General features: G+C 56.0%; 2 protein-coding genes across 3 annotated transcripts; both read right to left on the minus strand.

Moving 5' to 3' along the window:
- Positions 1-141: 141 nt before the first annotated feature.
- FOXRED2 (FAD dependent oxidoreductase domain containing 2) lies at positions 142-9298 on the minus strand. Its single transcript, XM_075428437.1, has 9 exons — positions 9258-9298; positions 8163-8708; positions 6288-6539; positions 5511-5780; positions 4606-4772; positions 3782-3947; positions 3028-3269; positions 1981-2151; positions 142-1224 (listed from the first exon to the last, which is right to left on the minus strand). Exons 2-9 carry the CDS (start codon positions 8684-8686, stop codon positions 959-961), a joined length of 2058 nt encoding a protein of 685 aa, XP_075284552.1. The 5' UTR covers positions 8687-8708; positions 9258-9298; the 3' UTR covers positions 142-958.
- Positions 9299-9526: 228 nt separating this feature from the next.
- On the minus strand, positions 9527-16697 carry EIF3D (eukaryotic translation initiation factor 3 subunit D). Of its 2 annotated transcripts, none has more exons than XM_075428439.1 (15): positions 16578-16697; positions 16107-16240; positions 15755-15800; positions 15241-15377; positions 15056-15141; positions 14491-14563; positions 14245-14357; positions 13908-14040; positions 13142-13289; positions 12760-12890; positions 12181-12266; positions 11829-11958; positions 11214-11356; positions 9924-10204; positions 9527-9644 (listed from the first exon to the last, which is right to left on the minus strand). In XM_075428439.1, exons 2-15 carry the CDS (start codon positions 16227-16229, stop codon positions 9631-9633), a joined length of 1644 nt encoding a protein of 547 aa, XP_075284554.1. In that variant the 5' UTR covers positions 16230-16240; positions 16578-16697; the 3' UTR covers positions 9527-9630. The 2 variants fall into 2 exon arrangements, with proteins under 2 accessions (XP_075284554.1, XP_075284553.1); XM_075428438.1 differs by having other exon boundaries at positions 14245-14360.
- Positions 16698-25979: the final 9282 nt, after the last annotated feature.

The raw sequence follows: 25979 nt of genomic DNA on the forward strand, positions 1-25979 counted from the left end.
ACTGGGGTATGGCCCGTGCCCCCTCCTCCCGTTCCTCGAAGCGACGGGGACGGCGTGAGGCAGGGACGGAGCGAGGACCTGCCCGACGAGGCCGCGGGGTGCCGGGGAGGTGGGGGGAACAGAAGACACAGGAGCCAAGGGTTGTAACGGCATCAAAGTCCGCCCGGCACGTTCTTGAGGGGACGGCGACGGAGGCTGCCGGTGCTCTGCGGCCGACAGGGGGGACCGTCGCAGGTGTAGAAGGCGAGGGCAGCGGGGCCGAACTCGGCCTCTGCGCCCCCGGCCTTCCAGGGACATCACAAACTATCCGAGCCGTACAGCAACCGAGAAAAAAATGTCACCCCTCCTCCCTCCAGCCAGCCACTGCCCAGCTCAAAGGCAGGAAAAATGCCAGGAATTGTGCCTGGAGCAGCGCTTCGGGAGTCGGCGCTCAGATGAAGCCTCAGGCCCAGGGAGCAGCGCACCTGCGCCAGGGTGCAAGCAGGGCGCAAGCAGGTCCCCTCTGACGGTCTCCTCTTTGACCCCCGGACGTCGCTGCAGGCATCGCGTCTGCCGGACAAACACCACCTCCGGGCAGCACCGGGAGCCTCGGCCTCAGCAGGTTCCAGCCCCTCGGTCATCCCTTGGGGCACAGAGAATGGTCGGGGTTGGAAGGGACCTCTGTGGGTCACCCAGTCCAACCCCCCTGCCGAAGCAGGGTCACCTACAGCAGGCTGCACAGGACCTTGTCCAGGCGGGTCTTGAATATCTCCAGAGAAGGAGACTCCACAGCCTCCCTGGGCAGCCTGTTCCAGGGCTCCGTCACCCTCAGACGTTGGTCCTCTCTGTCACAGGAAGATGTGAAGGGGTCTTTGGCAGCTCACCGCCCGCAGCATGGGAAGGGCGGGATCCCGCCGTCCATCTCTGTTACGGTATCGTCACAACAGCACCCGCGGGTCTCAGCGTGCGGCGAGAAGTGTTAAAGCTCGTCCTTGGCGTTAAGGAGATGCTGCAGCGGACCAACCGGTACCACGCGATCCGTCAGCAGCCGGTCCTGAGAGCCTCCGCGGCTGTCAGGGGGGCTGTCGCCTGGGAAGTCGGTGGGAGCATGATCCTCCAGCAGGCCGGCTTCTACGGCGCGGCGCCGGAGCCCCTCGCTCCCGACGAGGCCTTGCGCCCTGGCGTAGCCGTGCTGACAGAAGGGAGGCAGCTTCTGGCGGGTGAAGGCGAACAGGAAGCAGGACTCTGCGGGGGCGGTAGAGAAGGATCAAAAATCAGACTCGGCAGAGAACAACTCCCGTAAACTCCTGGGGACTTGTCTGGAACAAAAGGCAGAGAGATGAGGGGAGATGACCGGAGTTTCCCACCCAGCATCCTGCCCTGGATGGCGGCGGAGAAATCGACTCCGTACTGCAGAGCTCATGAGATGCAGGGCGGCATCTCCAGTGTGCACCCTGAGAGGGAAAGGAGCTGGATTTGAGCTTGCAGCTCTCTGGCGTCTTCTTCGTACCACAGGACTGCTTCCCTCTGCACAGCGCATGGGGTTCCTGAAGGAGGCTCCCAGCCCAGTCTTCAGACCAGGAAGGGAGACCAGCTCTCTCATCCCAGCACTGCCGTTTCCGAAGGGAAAGCAATCCCATCGTCAGCACATGAAAAGAGATCTGGTACCCAACGGCACAAAGGAACGTTCCGATAACGGAGGAGGAAGGAAAGCTGCAGGCAGGAAAGGGACTGAACCAAACCTCACGCACCTCTCCCTAAATCTGTGTGTGCCTGGGGCATTCTCTGTCCAGCGGCGAGTGACAGCAGAGGCTGTTTGGGAACACACACACAGCACCAGCACTTTTCACCGTCTGGGGAGTGCACCGAAGGGGTGCGACTGATGGCGAGACCACCAGCTCGCCACAGGGAGACCTCAGCTATCGGCAGAAGAGACGGCTCCCGCCACGTGTCCCTCGCACCCCTCCTCCCCCTGCCACCTCCACCTCGTGCCCACATTACCTGCAAAGAAGCTGCGCAGGTCGGTGCCGAGGCAGTTCTCCAAAAACCGCCTCAGCGGCAGGATGTGAGCGTTCGGGGCCGTCCAGTCCGTCAGAAAGTCCTCCACAATGTGGTGGACGGCGTCTGGCCGGGGGAGAGGCCAGTCTGGGGGCCGAAGTCTCATCTCACGCTCTGCCAAGAGAACGGTAACGGAATCTCTCGGAATCAAAACGGCACTAAAAAGAGCTTGGGGAGTGGAAAGCAGCTACGACAGCTGTTCCAGCTTTTGTCCCGACCTTTTTAATCCCTACCTTACTTCCATCTGCACTCCCCTCCGCTAGCTCTGTCTTCAGCAGCCCCACCTCTGCACAGCTGCTCTGGTCCCTGCCCGCAGTACTGCCTGTCATTTCGCTCCCGTTCCCCTGGGGCAGGGACTGCCAGATGGGCTGAGCTGTGTCCAAGCTTTAATGCTGCCACCCATCACACTTCCTCCCGCCCAAGACAGGCCAGACCCTGACCATGGGTTTCTGGAGATGGAGATTCAACACGCTCACTTCCCAAGGAAATCTGTTCTGAGTGTTTGTTCGCTGGGTGTAACGCTGATCCTCAGACCCTTGCCTTTGGCTGCCTCTGTCACTGCGGGACCTCTCAGGCCTGGGCCGGCCAGAGAGAGCAGCTTGCTTCTGGCAGCAACACAGAACCGCCCAGCCTCATCTGCCGGGACCCTGCAAAACACGTGCAGGGTGACAGCCAAAGGAGAGCAATGCTCCTCTTTCTGGGAACGGGGAAATTCCCAGCACGCGTTTGTTCCCGTTCTCACCTGTGAGGTCTCTGGTACAACCGCCCCCCACTCCCCACCCCAGATCAGCCTGACCGACGGAAACTTCTTGCCAACTCCCAGCTTTTTCTTCAGCGCACACGGTGGTGGTGGGCGCCCCAGAGGACGGGCACGAAGGAAGCGGAGAAGGGTGTGCAGTGCCTTCGGGTACGCTCCCCCCTGCTTTGGCTCTGAAGCATCTTCACGCCTCTCTGTTTTGCTCATATCGGGTAATATCCAGGAAAGCTTACCTGTGGGGAGGCGTTTGTAGTAGTAAATAACAGGGTGCAAAAAGTTGGACTGCCAGGCATGCTGTGCCTCTCCCACGGCTCGGTTGTAGTAGAAGACATCCTTGTCAGCCCCAGAGAAATTCCTCCCGTACTCCATGATGATGACAAACAGCCCGTTGGGAGCCTTTCTCCCCGTCTGCGTTTCCAGCTCGGCCAGGACTCCAACTGGGTACTCTTCCAGGTACTCGAACACTGTGGCATTCCTGTGAATTGCAACCACAACCGTCAGGCTGCTCCAGCAGAGACAAGCCAGCTGGGATCCAACACGCCCTCAGCTGGTCGAGGCTAAGAGGCCAAAGAGCCATCAGATAGTAATTATTTTCGTTCGTTACAGATCTGGGCTGGACTTGATGCAGAGCTTATGAAGGCTGCAGATACTGTTAGAAGACTCCATTATTTTCCCAGATTACGGGATTCCTCTCTCTGTGAGCACTGCTCAAGGAAACCTTTTTCCTGGGGACAGCAAAAGGGTAGTGCACCTCTAAGCCTAGAGGGAAGGTCTGGACCCCTTAAGAGAGAGAAGTAATTGGCAGAATCAGGCATAGCGGCACCAGTCGCGGCAGCGGTACAGGTTCTGAGGTGCCTGCCTACGTGACAGTAACATCCCTAGGCAGCAACGGAGCAGTTTGTGTGGTGGCACCACGGGAAGCAACGGTAAAGAAAAAGGAATGGAACGATGGAGCGCAGTGCTGGGAATAATTACTCACTCACTCACTCTCTCAGCAGTATGATGTCAGCCAGGACACTGAACATCTGGTAGAGGCCCGAGGCCTCGTTCACCCGCTTGATGATGGAATTGGTCAGCTGTGTAATAGGGTAGGCTGTGGATGGCCAGGGGACACCATGGTGACGGTTTTCCAATAGGCGGTGGACTGCACGAGCTAAGGCATTGAGAGAAACAAAGACAGCTTATTTAAAAATCCAAGCTCACCCTTCTCAGAAATCCGATCGCCGTGCTGCGGCGCACGCAGATACTGGCAGGACACAATAAATCAGCTTTACGGCTCATCCGTGCTCAGGATCTCCCACCCCAATCGTTGGTAACTGCAGTGGAGATGCCCTCTGCAAGCTGATGTGATGCTAAGCGGCTGGTGAGGGGGCGGGGGGTCCTCGGGGATATTGCATTACTTCTGAGCAGTCCTTTAATGATAAGGATGGGCACACACAGATACAGATGGAAATTCTCTCTACTGCCCAAAGCCGCTGGGCTCTAACTCCACAGCACAGACCTCTCACCCACAGCCTGTCACGAGGCAGAGCATCTGGCAGGCAGAAATCTACTGTGTTACATAAATAAGAGACAACAGGCAAGAGAGACACAAGACAAAACAAAGACAGACAACCAAAAACTTCAGATATGACCCCAAGTCACTTCTCCTCCACTTCAGGGGATGCAGCTGCAGCTTGGCTGTGTTTTTGTCATTCTTACTGCCAGCACAAGACTAAGGGTGATCTCCTTTCAGCAGTAAGCCATGAATTGTTCCTTCGAAAGGAAGAACAATTCTCACCTCTGCCCTTTCTGTACGCCCCAGTACTCACTTGTATACCGGAATCCATGGATAAAGCCCCCAGCGGATTTCCTGAAGTCAACAGAGTGGCTAGCAGTGCCGAGAACAAAAAGCCCCCGAGTGTCTCTGGACTCGTAACTAGGTTTGATCTGAGGATACTTCTTTTTATTCCCTTTTCCTGGCATCAGTCTAAGGGATCTGATGTGCAAAAGAGAAGAGCAGGCTGTCAGGAAGGGCAGGGGTGGAAAAATGAAGCGTTTCTGATAAGGCACACATCATATTGCAGCCACTGCAATACACTGCTTCATGCCCCCACTGCCTCCAGGGGGATTTACTGCTTTCCCAAGAGCATGAAGTCAATGAGGATCTTCCAGAAGACAAGGATGCTCATCTCAAGGTAGCTCTGGACAAGATCAAATTCCAGCCTAAGCCACTGTCAGTGAAATTTTGGAAGACAGGGCAGTTAGCAGTATCATTTTGAACTGCAGGACATACTAGGAGACAAATCAAGGTGGAGTGAAGGTTGGATCCTCAGGGACAAAACCCTTCTGTAGTGATCTGTACCTGTACCATCCTCATTCAAAAAAAACCCAACAAACCAAAACCCAAAATATTGCTAGCCTTCTCCATGTGATCTGGCAGGTCAGGATGTGAAGTTCTATAGGCACAAGTTTTTTCTGTCACCCAAGTCCCAACGCTGCCATCTGCTCAGCCCTGTACCCTGTTGATCAGGGGGCAGCAGCACGGTCCCACTGGGACATGGCCGTAGCTCCACGGTAAACAAAGGACTGTGCAGAATCAGGCAGCTCAGAGCAGGTGGAGGTCCGGGCAATGCCACCAGGAGAGGACCTGCCCTTCCCCTTCCTCCCTAGTCAGGCCCTTCATAGTCTCTCGCTCTAAATACCTTCTTCTCTGGAGATCCTGGTTCTCCCTCACCTGTTGTAGATAGAGAAGTCAAACTTCCAGCCCAGGCAGCGGATGACACGGTCGTAAGGTGCGCGGGTGGCAAAATTATCCAGTTCGTCTTGCGGGAGGGTGATGGAGTCGATGCCTGCGCTGGTGTTCCTGTTCTCCAGGTAGAACCGGAGCGTGATGTGCAGCTTCCCCTTCTTGTCCTTGACGATAGCCAGATCTTCCAGGTTGCCCTCTAGAAGCCCATCCAGAGATTTCAGCTGGTAGGTGTCCAGCAGGCCGTTGTTAGTTGCTCTACGAAAAAAGGGGAATGTAAGAAGGGCTAAAAGAAGGGAGGGATGCATGGTTCAGTCTCAGCTGCTGGAAATGGGACACGTTTATCAGGCAACCCACGCTCCCCCCCTTCAGTGCACAGGGTATCCCCAGAACCTGAGGGCTTGCAGGAACAGCACAGGTAACACAGCCTCGCTGCCCTTGCAGGATGCTGTCAACCCCTCAGCTCTCCTCTGTGATCACAAGCTAGGGAACAGCTTGGGAGGACCTTTTAATGACAGTTCCAAAGGGGACATTCTCCTATTTCACACAGACCCTGAAGAGCTCTCATTGAGCACCTGTGCTCAGCAACTGCAGCCTGGACCACTTTAAACCAAGAACCTAGAGAGAGGAGCCCCCACGTTTCCTCTGCCACCCCCAGGAGCACGGCACCTCCTGTGCCAGCCCAGTTCCTCGCCTGGGCGAGAAGGGCTTCTCCTTGTTCGTACCCCGGCTGCATTAGAAAGAGAAATAAGAGTGGTTTCCTACCTCAGATCCCCGACATAGTGGGTGGCCCACGAGAGGCGCACGCGGGACCGGCTCACCATGTGGATGAAATTCGTGACGCCTAGAATGTTCTCCGCCGTCTCAAAGGCCGAGTTCCCTCGGCCCAAGATCAGCACGGTTTGGCCAGCAAAATCGTCCGGGTTGATGGACACAGTCTCGTAACCCTCAACGTATTCTGAGCCAGGGAAGTTTACCACATTGGGGACCCACGTGCCAGTGGCGACCAACAGAGAGCTGCAAAAACACAGAGAATGCAGGAATTAACGGGTATGGAGCCATCGCACCATGTGATTGCTCCTCCCTCCTCCCGCTGTGGAAGATGGCTGTGATGTGTCCCCTCCAGCCAGGCTGGATCAGCTGCACAGGTCACGGTGTCGAGAGAAACCTCTCCCCGGCTTCAGCTAATGACCCACTCCTCTCTTCCCTATCCTCGGGCCAACCAAGACAACTAGGAACATCGTTATGTATAGCAAAAATGAATGCGGGTGCTGTACGTATAAGCTCCACTTGTTTCCTAAGTCTTCTCCTGTTTTTCCGTGAGCGCGCAAGTGCTGTTCGTATGTACTCACTGACAACACATATCGTAACACCAAAGGGTTTCACGGGATGATTACATCCCGCATAAAAAAATTACTTTGATTTAAAATTTGTCCTGCCTTTTAATACAGCAGAAAAAATGTCATTTTAAGAGGGATAGAAAATGGTTTCTATACTTAAAAACGTAACTCCTAAAGACATGCTTGCAACAACACTAATTGCTAACACTAAAAGTAAGTGCAGTAATCTTTTTATATATCTCTGTAAGAATTTTTACTTGAATCTTAGGGCAATTTTGGTCACTTAGTCGGAAACCCCAGGCAGCTGAGGCTTACGGCGCTGTCTGCTGTCCCAGCTGTGCTCACACAGCTCCTGAAAGCAACTCGCTCGTGGTGCATGGGTGTCTGGGATTGCCTTCTGTCCCCTTGAGCTTGCCAGCCAGCGCACCTCCAAGTGACAGCCGGCACGACCCGCTGTCGTAGAACTGAGCTTCTGAGGAGAGGTGAGAAATATACTCCATATGTTCGCACGAGTAACTTCTAGACAGTTTTTAGGAATGTAGCTCAGTGGCGGTACGAGATACACAGGCGTGAGCATGACAAGGGGCAAGGGGAATTCAGGGACCCTGAAGGCTGTCCCTCACAGTCGGCTCCCTCTATGGGAACAGCCCCACTGTTCTCTGGTTCCCTGCTGCTGGCTCTGTACTAACCCAGGGCTTCAGTTAGCTGCGACACACTTTTAAATATTGGTTCTTCTAAGCACGTGTGGGTTACCGGAGGTGAGGTGTCGCTGCACTGACTCACTCCAGCTTGCAATAAAGGCAGCAGTGGCTACAAGTACGACTGAGTTACTTTTTTCACAGAGAGCAATCATCTAGTGATAAAACAAAACCGGTTTCAAGTTTCCATGTCAAGCACAGAAACTGCAGTGATGGCAATTGCAGACAGTTTGTGTCTGCCCTGCCAGCTCCTCAGCTGACCGAGGCGTAACATTGCTTGCGGAAGGCAATGCCTTCCCAAGAGCAGTTATTCCACTCGCCCACCTGGCTGATCCCTGCAAAATGTTTTTCTCCTTGGTGGTGGTTAAGCCCTGGTGATGGTGGTCAAGTCTCCTAGAGGCTGTGAAACCTCCATCCTTGGAGATACTCATCCCTCAACTAGGCAAGGCTCTGAGCAGCCTGACGTCGCTGGCCCCGCTTTGAGCGGGGAGCCTGGACGAAATGGCCTTCATAGGTCTCTTCCAACCTAATTGATTCTGTGACTTTGTGACTTCGAAGCCGTCCCTGGAGAGCGGTGCGGCTAGCCCCGGGTTCGCCATTACCTGCACTTGTAGTTCTGCCTGTCCTGGTCAGTCAGGATGAAGTAGTGGCCATTCCAGGCCTGCCCATCCCTCTCCAGCGTCACGTGGACGATGGCCGTGTTGTACCGCACCCGCAGCTTCAGCAGGGAAGCGAAGTCCTCCAGGTACCGCACCATCGCGTCAGCATTGGGGAAGAAGTCGCGGGAGTAGCGTCGGAAGAGCAGCCGGCGGTCGTGGCTGAGAAGCGAGTTCCAGTCATGGCGGAGGTTGAACTCGCCGTTGGATTTGCCCGTGTACCGCTTGTTGATGCTGATGAGCTTGCGGTGCCGAGGGTAGAGGGCGAAGAAGCTGCCGGGAGCGTGGCTCCGCTCAAAGACGACATAATCCCGGCCGGCTCGCTGGAGGAAATAGGCCGCCTGCAAGCCCGAGGGGCCGGCCCCGATGACGCAGTAGTCGTGGCGGAGGAAAGCGGTGCCGCTCACCGCGCGCAGGCCGCCGGCCCACAAGGCCAGCCCCAGGAGCACCCCGCAGACCGCCAGGGCCATGGCCGGGCTGCGACGGCCACCCCTGTCAGGGAGAGGTCCGGGGAGGTGTCACCCACGCGCGGGCGGCTCCAGCAGGCAGAGGCCTCCCCGCAGGAGACCCCTGGCCTGGTCCATCCCCGCCTACCCCCTGCCCAGGCCTGGCCGCCATGATGGCACCACCGCCCCTCAGGGCCCCGGACTGGGGTGGGGGTGTTTGGGTTGGCCCCCGCTCCCCGCCAGCCAATAGAAAAAGGGGTTCCGGGTCCTCCAGCCAATGGGCACGCAGGGCGCCTCGCCCCAGCCGACAGCGGACAGCATGTGGCCAGCAGGCGGGAAGGTGGGGCGGCACCTGTGGAATAATACCCGCAAGCCCCCGCGGTACCTCTGTGCCCCAACAACCAATGGGGAAGGGAGGCACAAGGGCATCAGCCAATGGGAGATGGGGTACCCCGCGCTGCGCTCGCTCCCTCGCCAATAGTGACCGGTCTCAACCCCGATGCCCCCCCCCCCCCGCCCCAACGCCGTGCGGGGCATGGCCGCCAACCCACGAGGCGCCGCACGCGGCGGGACCCCATCCCGCCAACGGCCGCACCTGCACCATAAAGCTCGCGCCGCTCCGCTCCTCCCGCGCCGCGCCGCCGCCCCGCGTCACGTGACGCCGCCGCCGGCACCATGGCGCCGCCGCGCGCGAGTACCACGTGTCCAAGGGGGCGGGGCGCGGCGCCGCCCTTAAAGGCGCAGGCGCCGAGGGGCTGCTGCGCTCCCCCCCCGGCTCCAGCGGCAGGGACCGGCCGCGATCCACGCCCCCGCCCGGGGCTGCTCCCGCCGCCCTCTCCCGGCGCGGAGACAACGCGGCGTCACTCAGCCAAACGGACTTTATTCTGCTTTCTCTCCCCAACCCCCCCCCCGCGATGAGGCTGCAGCGGGGCCGGTGCCGGGGCGGGCGCGGGGGGGCCCTGCGGGGCTCAGCTCTCCTCCTCTGCAAGAGAACGGCCACAGTCAGGGGGAGCGCCGGAGGAAACACCACCCCCCCCCAGCGAAACCAGTCCCGGCCCCCTGTCCATGCAGGGGCCCCTCACCCCCATCCCCACCTCACCGAGCGCCCCCTCCGTCTCCCACCCCTCTTCCACCACCAGCTCCCACCCTCGGGACCGGGCAACCCTCCAGCCCCGCTGCCCTCACCCTCCAGGTCTGATCTTCATCCCGGGCCACCTCTCCTCACCCAGACCAGGAGACCATCACCAAGCATTCTACGAACCTTCCTCCTCCTCCTCTTCCTCCTCGTCCTCCTCGTCTTCGTCAGAGCTGAAGGTGCCATCGGGCAGGCTGTAGATGCGGATCACCTGCTTGTTGGGGTCCTTCAGGATGAGGTACTTGCCCTCGTCCAGCTTCATGCAGATGTCGATGACGCAGCGCAGGATGCCCCAGGCGTTCTCGATGCTCAGGTTGATCTGGCTGGCGAACTCGTTGGGCTTGAACTGCTGCGTGCCCAGGATCACGTGGCGGGCAGAGTCCTTCACGTGGTAACGGGACACATACCTGGGGGGGCAAGGAGAAACTCGAAGGATGCCAGGAGAGCTAAGCCCAGCCAGCAGAACACCACCCAGAAAAGCAGCGGGATCATCTCAAGCTTTGTTTTCAGGGCTGAGAAACCCCAATACTCCCAACACTGGAAGCTAAGAGTATCTCCTGGCTGGCAGTCAGTAGTGTGCCACCACCCCGAATCGGACGGAGGGGTACAGAAGACAAAGAAGAATTGGTCCCACAGACAAAAATGAAGCCACAGCACGATCAGCAGGGCGTCTGGACTCAAACTAGATGCGAATGCATCAGTCCCGCAGCTGAGGACGGAACCCAGGACTGCAGAACCAGCAGAACCAAGTCAGCAAATGCTTCTTGACCATTATCGACAGCAAAAAATGTACGTACTCCATGTATCAGCCCTGCCGCCTGCTGTGAAAGCTGCCAGTGGGAGCCCTGCCCAGAGGGCTCACCGGCTCTGGGCAGGCACTGTGCAGAGAAACCAAGGGAAAAACACTCGTGACTGGGACGCCTGGGAAGCTGGATGCCTGGCAGCGGCCACCACACAGCAGCTCATACAGGCCCTCGACAGCGGGGCACAGACGTGATTGATTTTAAGCTGCCAGTTTGAAACGGGCTGTTGCGATACCTCCCCTCCACCCAATTTCTCATTAGCAGGACGCTGAAGATATCAATCAAATTCCTGACAGGCAGCACAGCTGCTGCCTTCATTTCCCTTGCTGGTGATGTTGGCAAACAGGCCAAGACCCAGGGCAGCTGCCTGCCTGCCACGTGCGTGAGGTCTCACCAGGTCGGCGACAGCAGAGGGCACAGCAGCCGGGCGCCACGGGGAAGTGGCTTACGCCGGAGACCGGCGCGCTCACTGCAGCCTCTCCCCTCTCAGCCACTCAAAACACGGGGCGATTTTATGATTACTCATTCTACAAATGGTTCACTTTGACACATACTGGGTTAAATCATGGAAAATGCACCTGGAAGACGGTTTGGTGTGACAATCCTGTCTTACCCGAGTTTAAGGTACTCTGATCCAGCCAGCAGCGCGCAACACGTCCAGCGGGCTAATTTGTAGCTGTTGTTTTTCAGCTCTGTGGCAATCACAGCTCCCCTCTGGGAGTCGAGCTTCTGGCGCCAGTCTACTCCATTGCAATACTGAGAGGAGAATCAAAGCTAGGGTCAGCCTCACCAGCCAGCAGCAGCCACCTCTTCAGCCATCTCGACATCACGTACAGAAGTTTCTTCTGTCTACCTTACGATACTATACGAGGGAATGTGAACAGCAGCCTACAGGGAAAGGCCCTGCACCGGGAAGGGAGAAAAGGGGATGGTGGGGACTGGCCAACACTTGTGGCACAGGTTGGGAAGGGAAGTTTGTGAGGGAAGAGTTCACGAGGGAAGCATGGGAACAGACTGGCTACTGCACCGAATAGGTTCAGACCAGCTACCTCGCATCTAGGGGAGGATCCCGTCAGCACCGCTGGCCCAGCAAAGTTAAGGGCCTTCGGTGGAACGTAACCACCCGGAGGACACTGCCAGATGCCGGTCTCCTCTTGCCTGCTGTACCTGGCGTGTCAGGCAGCAGGGAGGCAGGCAGAGCTAGCTTTGGGTTCTCGTTCTTCCTCACCCTGGAATCCCACTCGTTCAGTGTTTTGATGTTGATGAAGGACACTTCTCCACTTGCTCCCGTCATCACCCCATCATGTTCACATCGGACAATGAGATCTATATCATCTCCTAGCTTCCACCTTCGGTATCTGCCAAAAAAACAATCCAGCTGGTTATTTCTGACCCTTTTTCTCCCATGCAAGCACTCAACAAAATCCTTTCCTCCTCTTATCTGTTCACTGTGAGGGTGTTCAGCAGCCCCTCTCATGGTAAAGCTTCTATCAGTAACACTCCTGCCTCATTCTGCCTTCCTATCACACTGACATCCTGCCCCCTTGCCAAACCAGGGCACCAGAGAGACATCGACATACCTGTATGCAACAGAGGCTACTTCGTTTTTATCCATGTCATCCTCCACAAAGGGGTTTGGGTTGGGAAACTTGTATTTCTCCTTTCCCTGCAGAAGAAAACAGAAGGGCACGTTAGGGAACAAAAAAAAACCAACCAACCAACAAACAAGAAAAACTGAGGGAGCTCTCCCCTACTGGATAAATATTTTCTTACAGCAACAGCAGCTAATTTCCCTCATATAGAAAAGTGCCATAATATTAATACAGCTGACGAGAAACCTCATCTTCACATTAGTCACTTTGCTGCAAGCGGCACTTCTGCTGGCACTTTAGCTTCACTGAGCGTACTCTGAAGCCTGCCTGCTTCACCAGTGGGAGTGGGCTTTCTTCTTTGGGGAATAAAGGTGAAAAATCTTTCTACAACAAAATTACATTGCTCACCAGAAGTAATCCCACCTCTTTCAAAACTGAAAGAGCATCAGTGTAACATACCTCTGTCAATTAAAAGACTTCTGTGCTGTATTAAAGCAGCCTTAATGAAGTCTCTTCTTGAGACTCTCTGAAACACAGACCCTGCTCACCAGCACTGCGCAACCTTACCATCCTCAGACACTGCTGGGAGAAGTTATGATTGATGTAGGTAGCTTCCATGGCAAGGTTGCGCGGAGAATTAAAAGAGTTGCCCTCTTCCTGGGGTGGCTCGTTGGCTGTTTCACTCACAGTCAGGAGGTCTGGGAAGAAAACCAGACACAAGTGGTTATACTCAAGGGAGTAACAATGTCAGCTTCAGCGAGTCCCCAGCCCCACACTAGAGCAGATCAATACTGAAGTCACCCCCATTGCTAGCGCTGTAACCAGCTTGTTCCAGGTGTCTCAGTCTGGACACCGAGACATAGAATAAACTCAAAAAAAAAAAAAGGCATAAAGAAAACGAGACTCTCTAGCTACCGTAGCAGCAATTCCTTTCAGGCCTTTTCCTCACCAAAATCAGAATTGTCCCTCTTGTCAAAGAAAAGCTTGGATCCAACTCTCTGGACAATGATGTCCCAGGAATAGACAGAGCGAGTGCAGCTCATCAGGGTAGCCAGGATGGCATCTGTGGCAAACACATTCCCTTGGGTCTTTGCCAGCTACGGATACAGGAGGAGGAGAAAACTGTATTTCAGCAACAAGCACAGACATCCTTTCCTTGGCCAAGACCAGAAGCGTTAGCAAACCAGATCACGAAATCTCTTCTCCCACGCTGAGGAAGCCAGACTGGCAGGTACATCACCAACTGCTAGACAAAGTGTGAGGAACTACCCGGCAACCCAGGCCCGCCCCCACCCAAACAAGGAAATAGTAAGAAACCCACCAGAAAATGTGAACTCTGTTGGGAAAAGGCATGGCTCCTTATTGCTGATCGGGTCACAGAGAAATCTCCAAGCCTTCCTCATCTCCAAAAGCAGAAACCTCAAGAACCACATCTCTGACATGGAAGCTTCTTTCCTAACACAGCTCAAGTACCGGTCTGCTTGCCTTTCTGGAATTACAGCTATTCCCTGGCCAGTATTCCTAGTTTTGCATTAATCTAGATCTGCCTTGGACTGAAGAAAAACAAATATTGATGCCAGCTAATGCTTCTTTTCCTTTGCAAGCTTAGGGATCTGCAATTTTTCCGCCCTTCTCCTAACTTTGGTGTTATGGGTACAGCTGGTCTCTTAACACAGAGAAAAACACTATCCGGTTTTGCAAACCAGAAGACCTACCTTTCGGATGACTGGGTCATCAGTAGTAGTGACGGTATGGAAGATGCGCTTAATGCTCCTCAGTGGCTTCTCATTCCTTGTTGTAATGCGGTCAAAGGCTTTGTCATAGTATTCTAGGGCTCCACAGCACTCTCTGCAAAGGTAAGAGGACCATCTTGACATCACCACCCATGAACCACACGGGACTGAGGGGCCTGTTGCATGTCCTGTTACCCCCCGCCTCCCCTTGGGTACCTCAATGAGAACACCGGGACCAGGTCGGGAGACCCTTGCCCTCCTGCTCTCCGAAAACCTGCTCAGTTCTGGAAGCAAGCTCACTGCTGCTTTAGGAACTCACATGTCCTGCGGCTCCGACACCTCCAGGTAGCGCATCTTCATCAGCCGAGGGAAATCCATCTCTTCCTTCACCTCCCAATCACTGCGGACTTCAACAGAGGAGTCACGAGGCTTCTGCTGTGCAGCCAGAGGCAGGACAGAGAGAAACGGAGGCACAGCATGTCAGGAATTGTGCAAGAGAAGCTGCCCCATGAGCGCAGCCAGAGAAATCAAACCAACACAGGGGGCAGAAAGCTTCCTAGTTTACCTGTGACTTTTGGTCCCATTTCTGCCTCACTCCAAACTGTTTCTGAAACTTCTTCTGCAGGCGCAAACGATCTCTGCAATGACAAATACGAGAAAAGCCATGATGAGAAGTGCTCGATTCCTATGTGCCACCACCATTTCTACGCTTCCAAATTACCACCAGAGAAGCAACACTTTCAGGCACCAAGCTACCGAAACTTTTGCTGAGCTGTCTGTTGACCACGATGCCCAAGGCATTTAAAGCTCTATTCTTTACTCTGGGCAGCTCTTTAAATAGTTTCATCTCCAGAGACTGCAACGCAGTTTTTGGAAAGGGTACGCTCTGCTTTAAAATGTCACGTTTACTTTCTAAACATCACTTAAAAAAATCTTTCTAAATGCAACAGCTGTTTGAAACCCACGCTTATAACTACCGGCATGACAGCAAAACATCAGACTTGAAGTATCCTGAAATTCTTCTTTGCTGTTGGCTCTCGTCCGTTCTATTACAGTAACTTCACAAATTTACCAACGGTATTTTCACACACTCCAACCCAAGTATGGTGTGCTTCTGTCTGAGGCCTCACCTCTCCTTCTGCTTGGCACTCTTTGGCAGCGTCTGCATGCTGAACTGCAGCATGTTCCGACGGTCCTTGTCTCTCCGAAGGTTCCTCTGTGGAAACGAAGGGAAGGCAAAAAAAAGGACGTCAGTTGCAAAATAATTCTGTGCTGCTGAAGCTCTCCTCTGAGACCGTTTCTGAAAGCACGTTACCTGTGCAAATCGCATCCGATTCCTCTGGTACGCCGTTTTCTGCGTTCGTGCCGTATCCACCAGCTGGAAGCTAGTCTCATCCTCCTCATGGAAATAGGCATACTGGCTTCCGCCACCAAACTGCGACGAGTACTTGTCTGGAAATAAAACAAAGCGTCTCGACGCAAAGCTTCTTGGGAAAAAAACCCTGACACGTTGCCCCCTTTCTCCGCCGAAATTCCCTCCAACTGCCTTCACCTAAGTCTGGACTCCTGCCTGACACCAGCACGTATTGTCCCCCTCCAAGCCTCCCTGCGAAGCCCCAGCCAGGGGTAATCAGGAGTAAGCCCTAAGGACAGGGAGAGCCCCACAGCGCTCTCCCCAGGGTGAGGCACGCTTCCTCACTTAGGAGGCCTCTCCTGCCGAGGCGCGCAGGTAACCACCAGAGCAGGCGTGAGACATGAAAGCAGGAATGACGCTTGAAGAAAACTTTGTAGGAACTAAACCACAGGAGCAGCCGCCAGACAACACGTACTTGTGTATCGCTTATCCTGATACGTGGCTCCCGTCCAGTCGGCCACCTAAGGACGAGCACAAACAGCCAAAATAAGTGAGTAGTAAATTGATGGTTCCAGCCACCTCTACCTTTACATACCCAGGACTTCAAGCAGCAAAAGCCAATACCGCTGTACGCTCCAGAACTACTCCCTTCAACCCCTACCTCCGCTTGCCAGCCCTGCTCACAACCGCGCTAAGCGTCCATGCACACGGCGCAGGCTGTCACAAGCGCAGCCACAGCAGCGAGAACCGAAAACCACCGGCAGCTGTGGGATGGCAGAAGGGACCGGGGCCTCGCCAGGCCGCGGCCCGTCGCCTCGCCACGGTACCTTCCCCAGGCGGTCTCCCTTGCTGAAGGGCTGGTAGGGCATGTCCCGGAACTGCTCCGGCACGGCGCACGGGCCCCAGCCCGACGGGTTGTCCTGGATCACGGGTGTCACGAACTTCGCCATTTTGTCGACTTCTAGAGAGGAGGAAAAAAAAAAACCACAAAAAAAATCCCCACTACGACCCCCGCCGCGGTGCGGCACCGGGAGCCGCGGCCTTCACCCCGGCACAGGCCGGGCCGCGGGGCCGCCGTGAGGGGAAGGCCGGAGAGGCACCACGCCGGGAAGGGACGGGAAGGGCCGGGGGGGTCCCGGTGGCCGCTGCCACTGCGTGTGGAGGGGGACGGGGCGGGGACCCGGCTCCCACCGGAACCGGTGGCAGCGCCGGGGCGGGGCCAGGGGGTCCCGGTGCCCGCTGACGGGTGCCGGCAGGACCAGGGGCCGGCGCCGGGGCGGCCCCAGCGCCCCGCTCACCTGCGCAGCCCCGTCACGGCCCCGATGGCAGCGGATACGGCGGCGACGGCGGGGGAGAGAAAAGGCCGCGCGCAGCCCCGAGCCGCCCCTTCCGCCTCAGCGCCGCTGTCGTAAAATTTAAAAAAAAAAACCCACCACCAGAGAGAGGGGAAGGCGGCGGAGGGGCGGGGCGCGGCTGCCGTAAAGCGCTCCGCTCCCAGGCGACGCAGCACGGCGCGGCCATAGAGCTGCGGAAGGGCTGGGCTAGAGCAGCCGCGGGGGAGGGGGGGGAGGGGGGATGGACGCGAGCGCCCCTCTGGCACATTCCGCCAGCGGCGTGCCCGTGCCCGTGCCCGTGCCCGTATCCCGACTCCTGGCCACGGCAGCCGGAGCTTCCCTCCTGGCGGAAGGATTGAAGCCGACAGCAGGGAAATGTCTGCCCAACCTCAATAAGACATATATAGATATATATTTTTTTTTTTGGAAGGACTTGAATGCGAATTACCTGGCCTAAAATCCCGCGCGGGAAGAACGCTGCTCCTCAGCATCGTCAAACGAAGATGTTGGCTGCTAATGGGCGGTCCCCGTCCGGTTGCGCCCGGCAGCTCTGCAGGCGTCAGAGCCACCGCAGAGCCCGGCTGGTGAATTCCTGCTTTCGCAGGGGAAACCAGAGACAGAAGTTGAGAGATCGGTGACTTCGGGAGAGAACAGACATTACAGGGCTCTGGACAAGAAGTGCGTCAGAAAAGCCACGTGCCAGGGCTGGAAACGTGATACAAAGCTGTGCCTCTTCATTTTCTCACACGCGATCTTGAAATGCCTATAAATATCTGCAGGGTGGGCGTCAGGAGGATGGGGCCAAGCTCTTTTCAGTGGTGCCCAGCGACAGGACAAGGGGCAATGGGCACAAACTGAAGCAAAGGAAGTTCTGTCTGAACTGAGGAAGAACTTCTTCCCTCTGAGGCTGATGGAGCCCTGGAACAGGCTGCCCAGGGAGGTTGTGGAGTCTCCTTCTCTGGAGATATTCAAGACCTGCCTGGATGTGGTCCTGTGCAGCCTGCTGCAGGTGACCCTGCTTCGGCAGGGGGGTTGGACTAGATGACCCACAGAGGTCCCTTCCAACCCCCACCATTCTGTGATTCTGTGAAATAAAAAGTACATTCCAAGCTATGCAGTGGCTTTGGGGGAAAGCCGGTACTTTTCAGGCTGCAGCCGTGTGGTCGTTCAACCGACTTTGTGCTTGAGAGGTCGTTACAAAACGCTTGAGAGGCAAAAGATGTGCGAAGAGTGAGAACGGCAGTTGCGCTTGCTGTGTTCGCGATGGTGTTCAAGGTTCTGCATCGTCCCTGGTGGCTTTCCTTGGCCTGCTGGAGGGGAGACCCGGGGGCTGCAAGTCAGGATTCGGCCCTATGGCCTCTCTAGGAGACCGTGAACCAGTGATTTAATACAGCATGCACCTCAGATCCCTGTCCGTGTGTCTCTGTGTATTTCTTCTCAGGGAGCGAGGGCCATAAATCACTAAATCTCAGATGTTCACATGCCAGAGTGACTGAAATTTTCTCTACCCCTAAAAAGAGCAGGGTCCAGTTTACAGATATCTTCAGCTCACAGGCTAAAAATCAACTCTTTGGAGAATTTTACTGGGTATCTTTTACCTAAGAAGAGTCTGGATCAATATTTCCCAGGCAGAGAGGTGTGCATTTTCTTCTTTATTTACTGCTTGTAATTCCTCCTCGAGAAAGAACCGAAGCCGCAGCAGTCTCTGCTTTGCCAAGACACCCTGCCATTAATCACAAGTGGGATTATTAAAGCACTTTTCCCCGCTAGCAAAAAAATCCACTTATAGAAATACAGTTTATAAAATACAATTTGTAACTGTCTCACCTAAAAAGCCTTTTTGGAGACAAACATCATTAGTGCTGGAACCGCCTCGCTGGTCGCCGGCGGTGGCTCGGTGCCATCGCAGCTCCAGGTAACCCCCTCAGCACCCATCCCTCGCCCTCCCCAGCCGGGGCGGTGGGCTGAACGGGCTCAGAGGGGCCGGCTGCTTGGGAGATGGTGACAGAAAGAGCAAGAATTTCTGAAGAGGAAATTGGACTAAGGAATGAATGAAGAGAGGGAATGACAAATAGGCTGATAAACCAAAACCTCTTCCTTTCCACGGCTTCCTCTTCACGCCTAAGCCATCATGAGGTGTGTACCAGAGAACGTGATGCTGCTGCTGCTGTCTCCCAGAGAAGACAGACCACGTGCAGTTTGGGCTTAACCCATCAAACTACCTTTTCTGGGGACAGAGTTGGGTGTAGGCGTGGGTTGGAGGAGAGAGCGCGTGTAGGGAAGTGCCAGATGCAGGATAAATGCTCCTCTGGGCACGGACGTAACCGTCCAGTTTCTTAACACGGGGAAGAAAGGTTCTAAGAAAAAAATCTGGTCTTGAAGCAGGTGAGATCTGCTGCCACGCTTAGGTGGAATTCACTGGAAGAGGGGAAGGAGTGGGTCTGCCTTGCTCTCCGCTTCGCTCCAGGCACTGCACCTCCCGCCTCGCGAGCCCCGGAGCTGCGGGCACCTCTCGTCCTGCCGTGCTGACCCCACTCACCGCTGCGGCAGAGTTCACCGCCCGCCCTCCAGCATTCGTTAAAGGCGCGTGAGATTTGTCGTTTCCTGGAAAAGTATTCAAAATACACTTGCTTGCAATCATTTGATCCTTGATCCATAATTTCAGTTCATCAGTTAATTAATCGCTTAATCAGTTAATAAGGCTAATCACTCTTCCCTGGAAGGCGCTCACGAGAACAGCCAGGATAAATTGCTCCCATCTGGTTTTCTGTTCTTGTCTCCCACTTCTCCATTTCTGGGCTCTGCGTTGGTGTTAGCAGAGGGGCTCGTTCCAGCACCGGGGCTGTTCCGGTACAAACCCTTCGTCGCCGCCAGCCTCCGCCGCGGTCTGGGGCTTGTTGGAGAGCTGTTGCTCTGCGCTGAGCAGCAGCCTCCTCCTGCTGCGCGAGGACAACGTCCAGCTCAGGCAGTGTTACCGGAGGTGTGCCAGGTTTAAATGAAGGAAAGCAAGTCCCAAGGGCCCAACACATTGGGGTCCTTTCCCAGAAAATAGATCACCTCTGCCTGGACTGAAGGTGCCTTGGAAAGCCTGGAGACAGGGGTTACTTTCCAGCTTGCATGGCTCTACTTCCACTCAAAGAGACAGCTGAGGACTGGAAGACTAATGTTCACATTAAAACACTGTTTCCCAGTAGTTCCTTTTCTCATTCTTATAACAAATGCATCAAAAATAGCCAGCTGGGTTCTTTTTCCTCACTAAACAGCAAACACACCGTATGCCTGTGCCATATGCTTTGTCTCCGCTGCCCCGCACTTCTTGACAAACCCAGAAACCACGGCAAATAGTCTTCAGCCTTAATGCCTTCCCCCTGTGGAGAAGCCTGACGCTTGTACACCTCTTCAGGTCAAACTCTTCTTCTGAAGTCACTGTCGTTGTCTTTAAAACAGCAAAACTCGCTGCTGGCTCCTCGTTTCAACCAGCCTTGGCCCTAGATGAACTGGCCCCTGCCAAGGGCTGGTGTTCACAGGCTGGGAAGCCCTCCGTCCTTCCCTGGCCTGCCTCTTCGTGTCCGACCTTTCCCGCTGCATTTTTACCTGCCTTCCCAGTCTGCTGTTCTCGCAGGCCAGGTGCTCTGCTGCTCCTTTCCACCGCCTTCATCCCTCTCCTGGATACCCTGAAGGCTGAACGGTGAACCTGTCCCCCTCCCTTGGCAGTCGCTTGCCAGCTTTGTTGGGGAAATGCTTGATCGGATTTTCAGGAACCCTGGAAAAATGGCCACAAAGCAACTTTACGGTGCACGTGCTGCGAATCTGATTTTTAGTTTGCTGCCTGTGCGATCTAGCGGGGCTGGGAGCAGGTGGCACCTGGCAGATTTGCTGCCTGTGTTCAGACCAGGCGTGTCCGTGCGGCAAGGTCCACGCAGGGAATGTGCTGAGTTTATTATTCTCAGTAGCAGATACTGCTTTCACTGCGAGGCTTTCTCCCTCTTCCTCCTCCTGCCACGCTGAGCTCTCCCCGTGGCTGCTGGGCCGGACTGTCTCCCCTTCAAGGACAGACGGACACCTGGCAAGGGCAGGCTTCTCTTTCTTAAACTGTGCAGCTTCTGTAGCCGAGGCTCAAAGCCTGGTCTTGTGCTGTCTACTCCTTCCATGCTACCAGCAGAAAGCCACATATTTATGGCGCACCCAAAAATTGTCTTCTCTGAATTAGTGCTGTCTCTCGCCTGGCTTTGACCGCTTTTATCACCCGTGTCAGATCTCTCCCAAGGCTTCTGTAGCTTTGACCATCAGCACCTGGACCACATGTATTGTTGAAGAGACAGTCTGTATCATGCTTCGTCCTTGTCCTCGGCTGCTGAGCAGCCCTTTCTAGAGCTGTAGAAGGAGCCTGGGTCCGGCTGTCTCCCTGCACACTGTCAGCGAGATTGCCTCCTTTGATCTGCACTCAGTGCTGGATTTTATCCCAGCAGCCAACAGGCTAATTCCACAAGTTTATTCTACAAAGCTCAATTAGAGCAGCTGTCGCCGGCAGCGTCCCTGCTGGCTCCGAGCCTGCAGAAGGAGAGGAAGGCTGGTGCGGTGGCTGGGGTACGAGCTTGGGAGTCCACAGGCTGAGCTGCAAACTGCCGTTCTGCGGCTGTCCTCCTGGCCACCCCAGTAAGCCTCCCCAGTGGGAGCTTGCCACGTCCATGCTGTGCAGAGAGGGACAATGTTTCCCTGCCTCACCGGAGGAGAAATACATGAGAGATACAAGCTATTGCGGTGGTGGGGAACCGTGTCAACAGAGAAGGAAGCGGGTCATGGCTGCTGCGTCTGGGAAATGCTGCCGGACCAACGGCAGGGAAGAGGACGAGGCAGTGGGTGATGGAGGGTGCGAGGCACACCCTGCCTTCTCACCACAGAGTTAGCGGTTTGCTTTTCAGCTGCGGGAGCCCCGCTCCGTGCCCTGTGGTTCTCCAGTGCCTGAGTTATATTCGGCACTGCCCTGAAAAGGATCCTGGTGCGTGTGGGCAGAATCTTCAGGCAACACAGGCTTTCTTTACAAGGGCCCTTGCCCAGCACAGAAGCACCCACAGTTATTTCCTTCAACATCATCAGTGTTACGGTAACCTCTGTGAAAAATCAGAATCCTCTGGGGCTAAACATGCTCTGCAAATGCTCCTGCCTGGCTGGTCCCTCCTCTGGCAAGCTTACTGTTTATGCCAGCGAGGCAAAGAGGTCTGAGCAGGATATCAGGAGGCAGAAAGAGAGTCCAAACGATTTCTGCTAGGGAGCAGACTCGAACACCATTTGTGCAAGACCTAGTTACCAAGGCAGTAAGGAGTCAAATGCAGATGCTACCTAGGTATAACATGCTGTTACCCTCTGAGGGACTCTCAGGAAAACCCCCACAAAAGAGAACAGCAGCAAGGGACACGCAGCAGCCCAGCAAGCCCGCGGTTGCCATTCCCTTCCCTGCTCCTTGGTAAGTCAGAGAGAGAGGGCTGGCCGACACGCTTGGCTGGGGACAAATGTGCCTCTCGGGGCAGAGGGAGTGCAGAGCCTCGGGGCTATTCCTTCTTCTCCTCTTGAGCAGATTTCAACGCCATCTGCTCTCTTCTGTCTTTGGAGGAGTCAGCCGGGTGCTTTTGTCCCTTCTGGCAAAGCCGTGCTGCGTATGTGCCCCATCGGGTGTCAGGCACCCCGAGGCAGCCGGGAGGGATGCACGCTCTCAGCCTTGCTCCAGAAAGCTCCCACCGCAGCAGCCCAAGGTCTTTCTTTCTCTCCTCTTCCCTGTCCGCAGCCTGTCCCTCTGGATGAGGAACTTCCCAAGGTCGCAGCTGACTCCCAAGGTCAGGTCCAGGCTTTGCTGTTGTCTCTGCAGGAGGGAATGGGAAGAGGCTGGAGCCGGGAAGGGACGGACCTTCCCCGCACCACTCACTCCCCAAAAGGGCCCACGAACAGCACCAAGCCCTTGGGGCTGAGCAGCAGGGGCAGGAGATGTGGGGCAGCCATGGGCTTGCTGACCTGGGAACTGCTCCGTGGGATTTCTCTTTCCCCTGCACGTGTGAAGTATCCCCCCGCTAAACACTGCTGGACGATCCCTGGCCTGGCACCAGCTGGAGACCAGAGGAGCTGCAAAATTTAGGGGAGGAGAGGTGGGGAGGCTTGCTGATGGCAGGCAGGTTGCTGGGACACGCTGCCTCGAACCTCATCGACGCACCGAGTTCGGGGTGAGAGCTTTGTCGTCTGCCCTCCCCTCCTAAAATCATACCTGCCCCGGGGCTGGCCGGACCCTGTCCCGAGTGGGACAGAGCCGAACCCCCACGTCCACGTGAGTTACGTCGTGGTGTCCCCTCGAGCTTTCCTGGTGGAAGGAGAGTGGGAGTGAGGGGAAGCAGGTAGTGAGGAGCCCTGACAGACTGGAAGTGGTCCCCGGCCACCCCTCTGCACCCGTGGGACACCAGGCAAGGGTCCCACTCGTGCGTGTCCCGTGGGAGATGCTGCGGCTCCCGCGCGGTGCGGCTTCGGGACTCCGCTGCTGTGCTGAGCTGGTCCCACGGGATGGCACTGCCTGCTCAGCAACCGGCAGCCGGGCCCCGGCTCCCGGCAGGCATAAATTCAGCAAATTAAATGGCGGTGGCAGATTCTGATTGACGGGTCCCTAGAGAGCAAAGTCCCTCGTTTCCTCCATCCCCGAGGGGATCAGGAGCAGCAGGAGGAGCAGCAGCAGAGAAAACCTTTTCCCAAGCCCAGCGCTTTGCCCTTGCGGTTCCGTTTCTGGGACTCAGCCCGTACCCGTCTATCTTGACCCCTGAAGCTGAAGCTGCCGGTGCCGGGGCAGCCGGCTCCTTCCCTGTGAGCTTTCCGCAATGTCGAGAGTCGCCCGCTGCGGAGGCCGCCGAGGCCGCCTCGCCCGAGCCCTCGTTGCGCGCACGGGCGGCTGCACCCTCGTCACTCTGCGCCGGGGTGCGAGGCCCGGAGGTTTCGATAAAGGGCAAGCGAAATGAGGCCGGCGGGGTTTGGTGTCATTCGCACGTTCCTCCTTCTCCGCGGTGTAAAACTGGCACAGATGACAACGCCCCTCCAGAACGGCTCACGTCTGTGTCGGCTCTGCCAGAGCCAGGTCAGGGCTGGGATCTGCAGCCCGGGAAGACGAGGGATGGGCGAGCACCCAGCTGCCAGTCTCCTGCCTCTGCTGCTATGCCTGCGGGAAGCAGCGTGGCCCATCGGGGTCCTGGCTCCTCTGGTGGGGTCCTCGCTGCAGCTCCTTGCCCGGCAGGTCCTCGGCACCCTTCTGCCAGCACTGTTTGATGGCTTTAGGATGGAGTATCCACTGAGGACACTGGGACACCATAGATGTCTGCCCTATCCTTGTGGGCACAGATCCCCAGGAAAATGTCTTTTTAGGGCCTGTCCCATGTACTGGGGACAGGGTCCTGTCACCTCTCCCAGACTGAAGGAGTGTTTCTCTTCTCTGTTGGGTATGTTGGCTGCACGGCTGCTCTGGAGCTCTGCGGAGCCACCAAAATGTGGTGTGGGTGCACTCGATTTGGACAGAACTTCTTGTAAATGCCCCACCTGGGTGAGGAGCAGCACACTGGGCAGTAGGCCACCATGGGGTCCAGCTCCATGCCTCAGCTTAGTGAGAGGGATGATTTGTTTCTGCTCTGGGAGGGAAAACTCAGGCCGGTGGAATTTATTTCATGTCTCCCCACTCTATATAGGTCCTTGCCCACCCTTAAAATTTACCCTCCCTCTGCCTCCCTTCCCTACCAAAACTGTTGCCTCTTCTTTTTCCAGAGGATGCCCAGAAGGGCCTGGGGAGAGGAGGGCAGAAGCTCCCAGCAGCTGGAAGGCACCTGGGGAGGGAACGCCAAGTTCTCTGGAGCCACCTCTACCCTCGGACAGACCTCCAGGACATGCAGCTGGCCTGCCTTTCTCCAGCCTCGCTCACCCAGTGGCTTTTGTTAGGGTGACTGTACCTCCATTCTCCATCAGCTCTCCTCCTCGAGCCTCTCTCCATCCTTGGCCTCGGTGCTTGGCTTTTGAAAAGTGAGATATGTGGCTGTCTTCCCCCCCCCGTGTCAGTCCTCACACGCAGGCAAGACAGTAGGCTTGTGTGTCTGACGCTTGGCCTCTCTCTGTAGTCATTTGGCACTAAAAATTATCTGCAGAGAAAAGTACTGGGCTCCATACCTGGGTCTTAATTTCCTCCCTCACCAAACCATTATTACTAATTACTGCTCCTAGGTGTTTAAACCATTTCAATGATGCTGTTAAATGCCCAGTGTTAATTGAATAGCCAAGTATCTGGGTTTCCCCACATGAGGAGCTCTCAGAGCGTCTCCCACAGAAGCAAAACCCAGCCAGCCCTGGCCGTGGTCCATACGAGAGAGGCAGCAGAGAAGCGGCGAGCACACATTAGCAGCAGACCCACCAATGCTAGGAGCTGGGAATTACTCAGCAGGAAGCACTCCCTTGCCCATACTGTCCCCCAAAGGGAGCCCCCTCTTCAGCCACACTGCCTCTGTGGTGAGGGAAGACTTGGAACCGCTGCTGGTGCCGGCCAGCATCCCTTGGGCAGAGCGTGCCCTCTTGAGCTTCGTCCTTTGATGGAGCTGTCCTAGGGGATAGCTCCATCTGAGCGGGGCAGCACCCTCCCTGGCAGACACCTTGCCCGCCTTCCACCCATCCCTGACCAGCGTTTGAGAGTGTGTCCTCAGATTTGGGGAGGGGGGGAAAGGGAGGTCTGCCAGAAATTGCCCCCATGCAGTGCTGGGAGCTGCTTTCCTCCAGCATCTGAAAGCAGGGAGTGGCCATTGCCCCCAGAGAGGTCCCGGGGCTGGGACGCGATGAGGACCTGGCTGAAGACATCAGACTAGACTTCGCCTGCTGCATCTCTGCTCCTGCCACACTGCAAAGGGCGTGCTGGCTCTCCTCCTCCACTGCTGGGGCTAGGGGCTGGGGCAGGGGGGCTTTTCCAACCTGAATATTTTAACTCACCTCTCAGTCACAAGGTGGGAGGTCTCTGGCATCCCCAGGACCTCATCTGCCTCAGTCCTGTGGAGGAGAAGACCCTGGTGCCCTGCCCACCCCTGGTACACCCAGGGCCCACCAGAGCCTGCTGCCAGCGCTGGGGAAGGTGAGCCAGTGGCACAGGAAGCACCGAGACCCGAGGGGCACAGGGTGACATTTTAGGGTCTCACACCCACCCAAGCTTTAATGCACCCTGGGACAGAGGGGGAGTGAGAGCTCCTGCCCACGCGCAAGCCCTTTGCTTTCAATGCTGCCCCTTTAAGACATCATTTAATATGACAGATTAATTAGTTAATGTTTGTAAAGTGCTTTGAACATGAAAAGTGCTGTATAAGTGCTGAGTATGAG

The sequence above is a fragment of the Opisthocomus hoazin genome, chromosome 8 (genome assembly GCF_030867145.1).
Source record: "Opisthocomus hoazin isolate bOpiHoa1 chromosome 8, bOpiHoa1.hap1, whole genome shotgun sequence".
Lineage (NCBI taxonomy): Eukaryota > Metazoa > Chordata > Aves > Opisthocomiformes > Opisthocomidae > Opisthocomus > Opisthocomus hoazin.

Coding starts and splice junctions, on each gene's coding strand:
- FOXRED2 (XM_075428437.1), bottom strand. CDS start 8,686: ATGGCCCTGGCGGTCTGCGGGGTGCTCCTGGGGCTGGCCTTGTGGGCC. Junction 5,781..6,287: donor CACTATGTCGGGGATCTGAG/GTAGGAAACCAC, acceptor CTTTTTTCGTAG/AGCAACTAACAACGGCCTGC. Junction 1,225..1,980: donor CCTGCGCAGCTTCTTTGCAG/GTAATGTGGGCA, acceptor CCGCCCCCGCAG/AGTCCTGCTTCCTGTTCGCC.
- EIF3D (XM_075428438.1), bottom strand. CDS start 16,229: ATGGCGAAGTTCGTGACACCCGTGATCCAGGACAACCCGTCGGGCTGG. Junction 13,290..13,907: donor ATGACCCAGTCATCCGAAAG/GTAGGTCTTCTG, acceptor CTGTATCCGTAG/CTGGCAAAGACCCAAGGGAA. Junction 11,959..12,180: donor GTAGCCTCTGTTGCATACAG/GTATGTCGATGT, acceptor TTTTTTTGGCAG/ATACCGAAGGTGGAAGCTAG.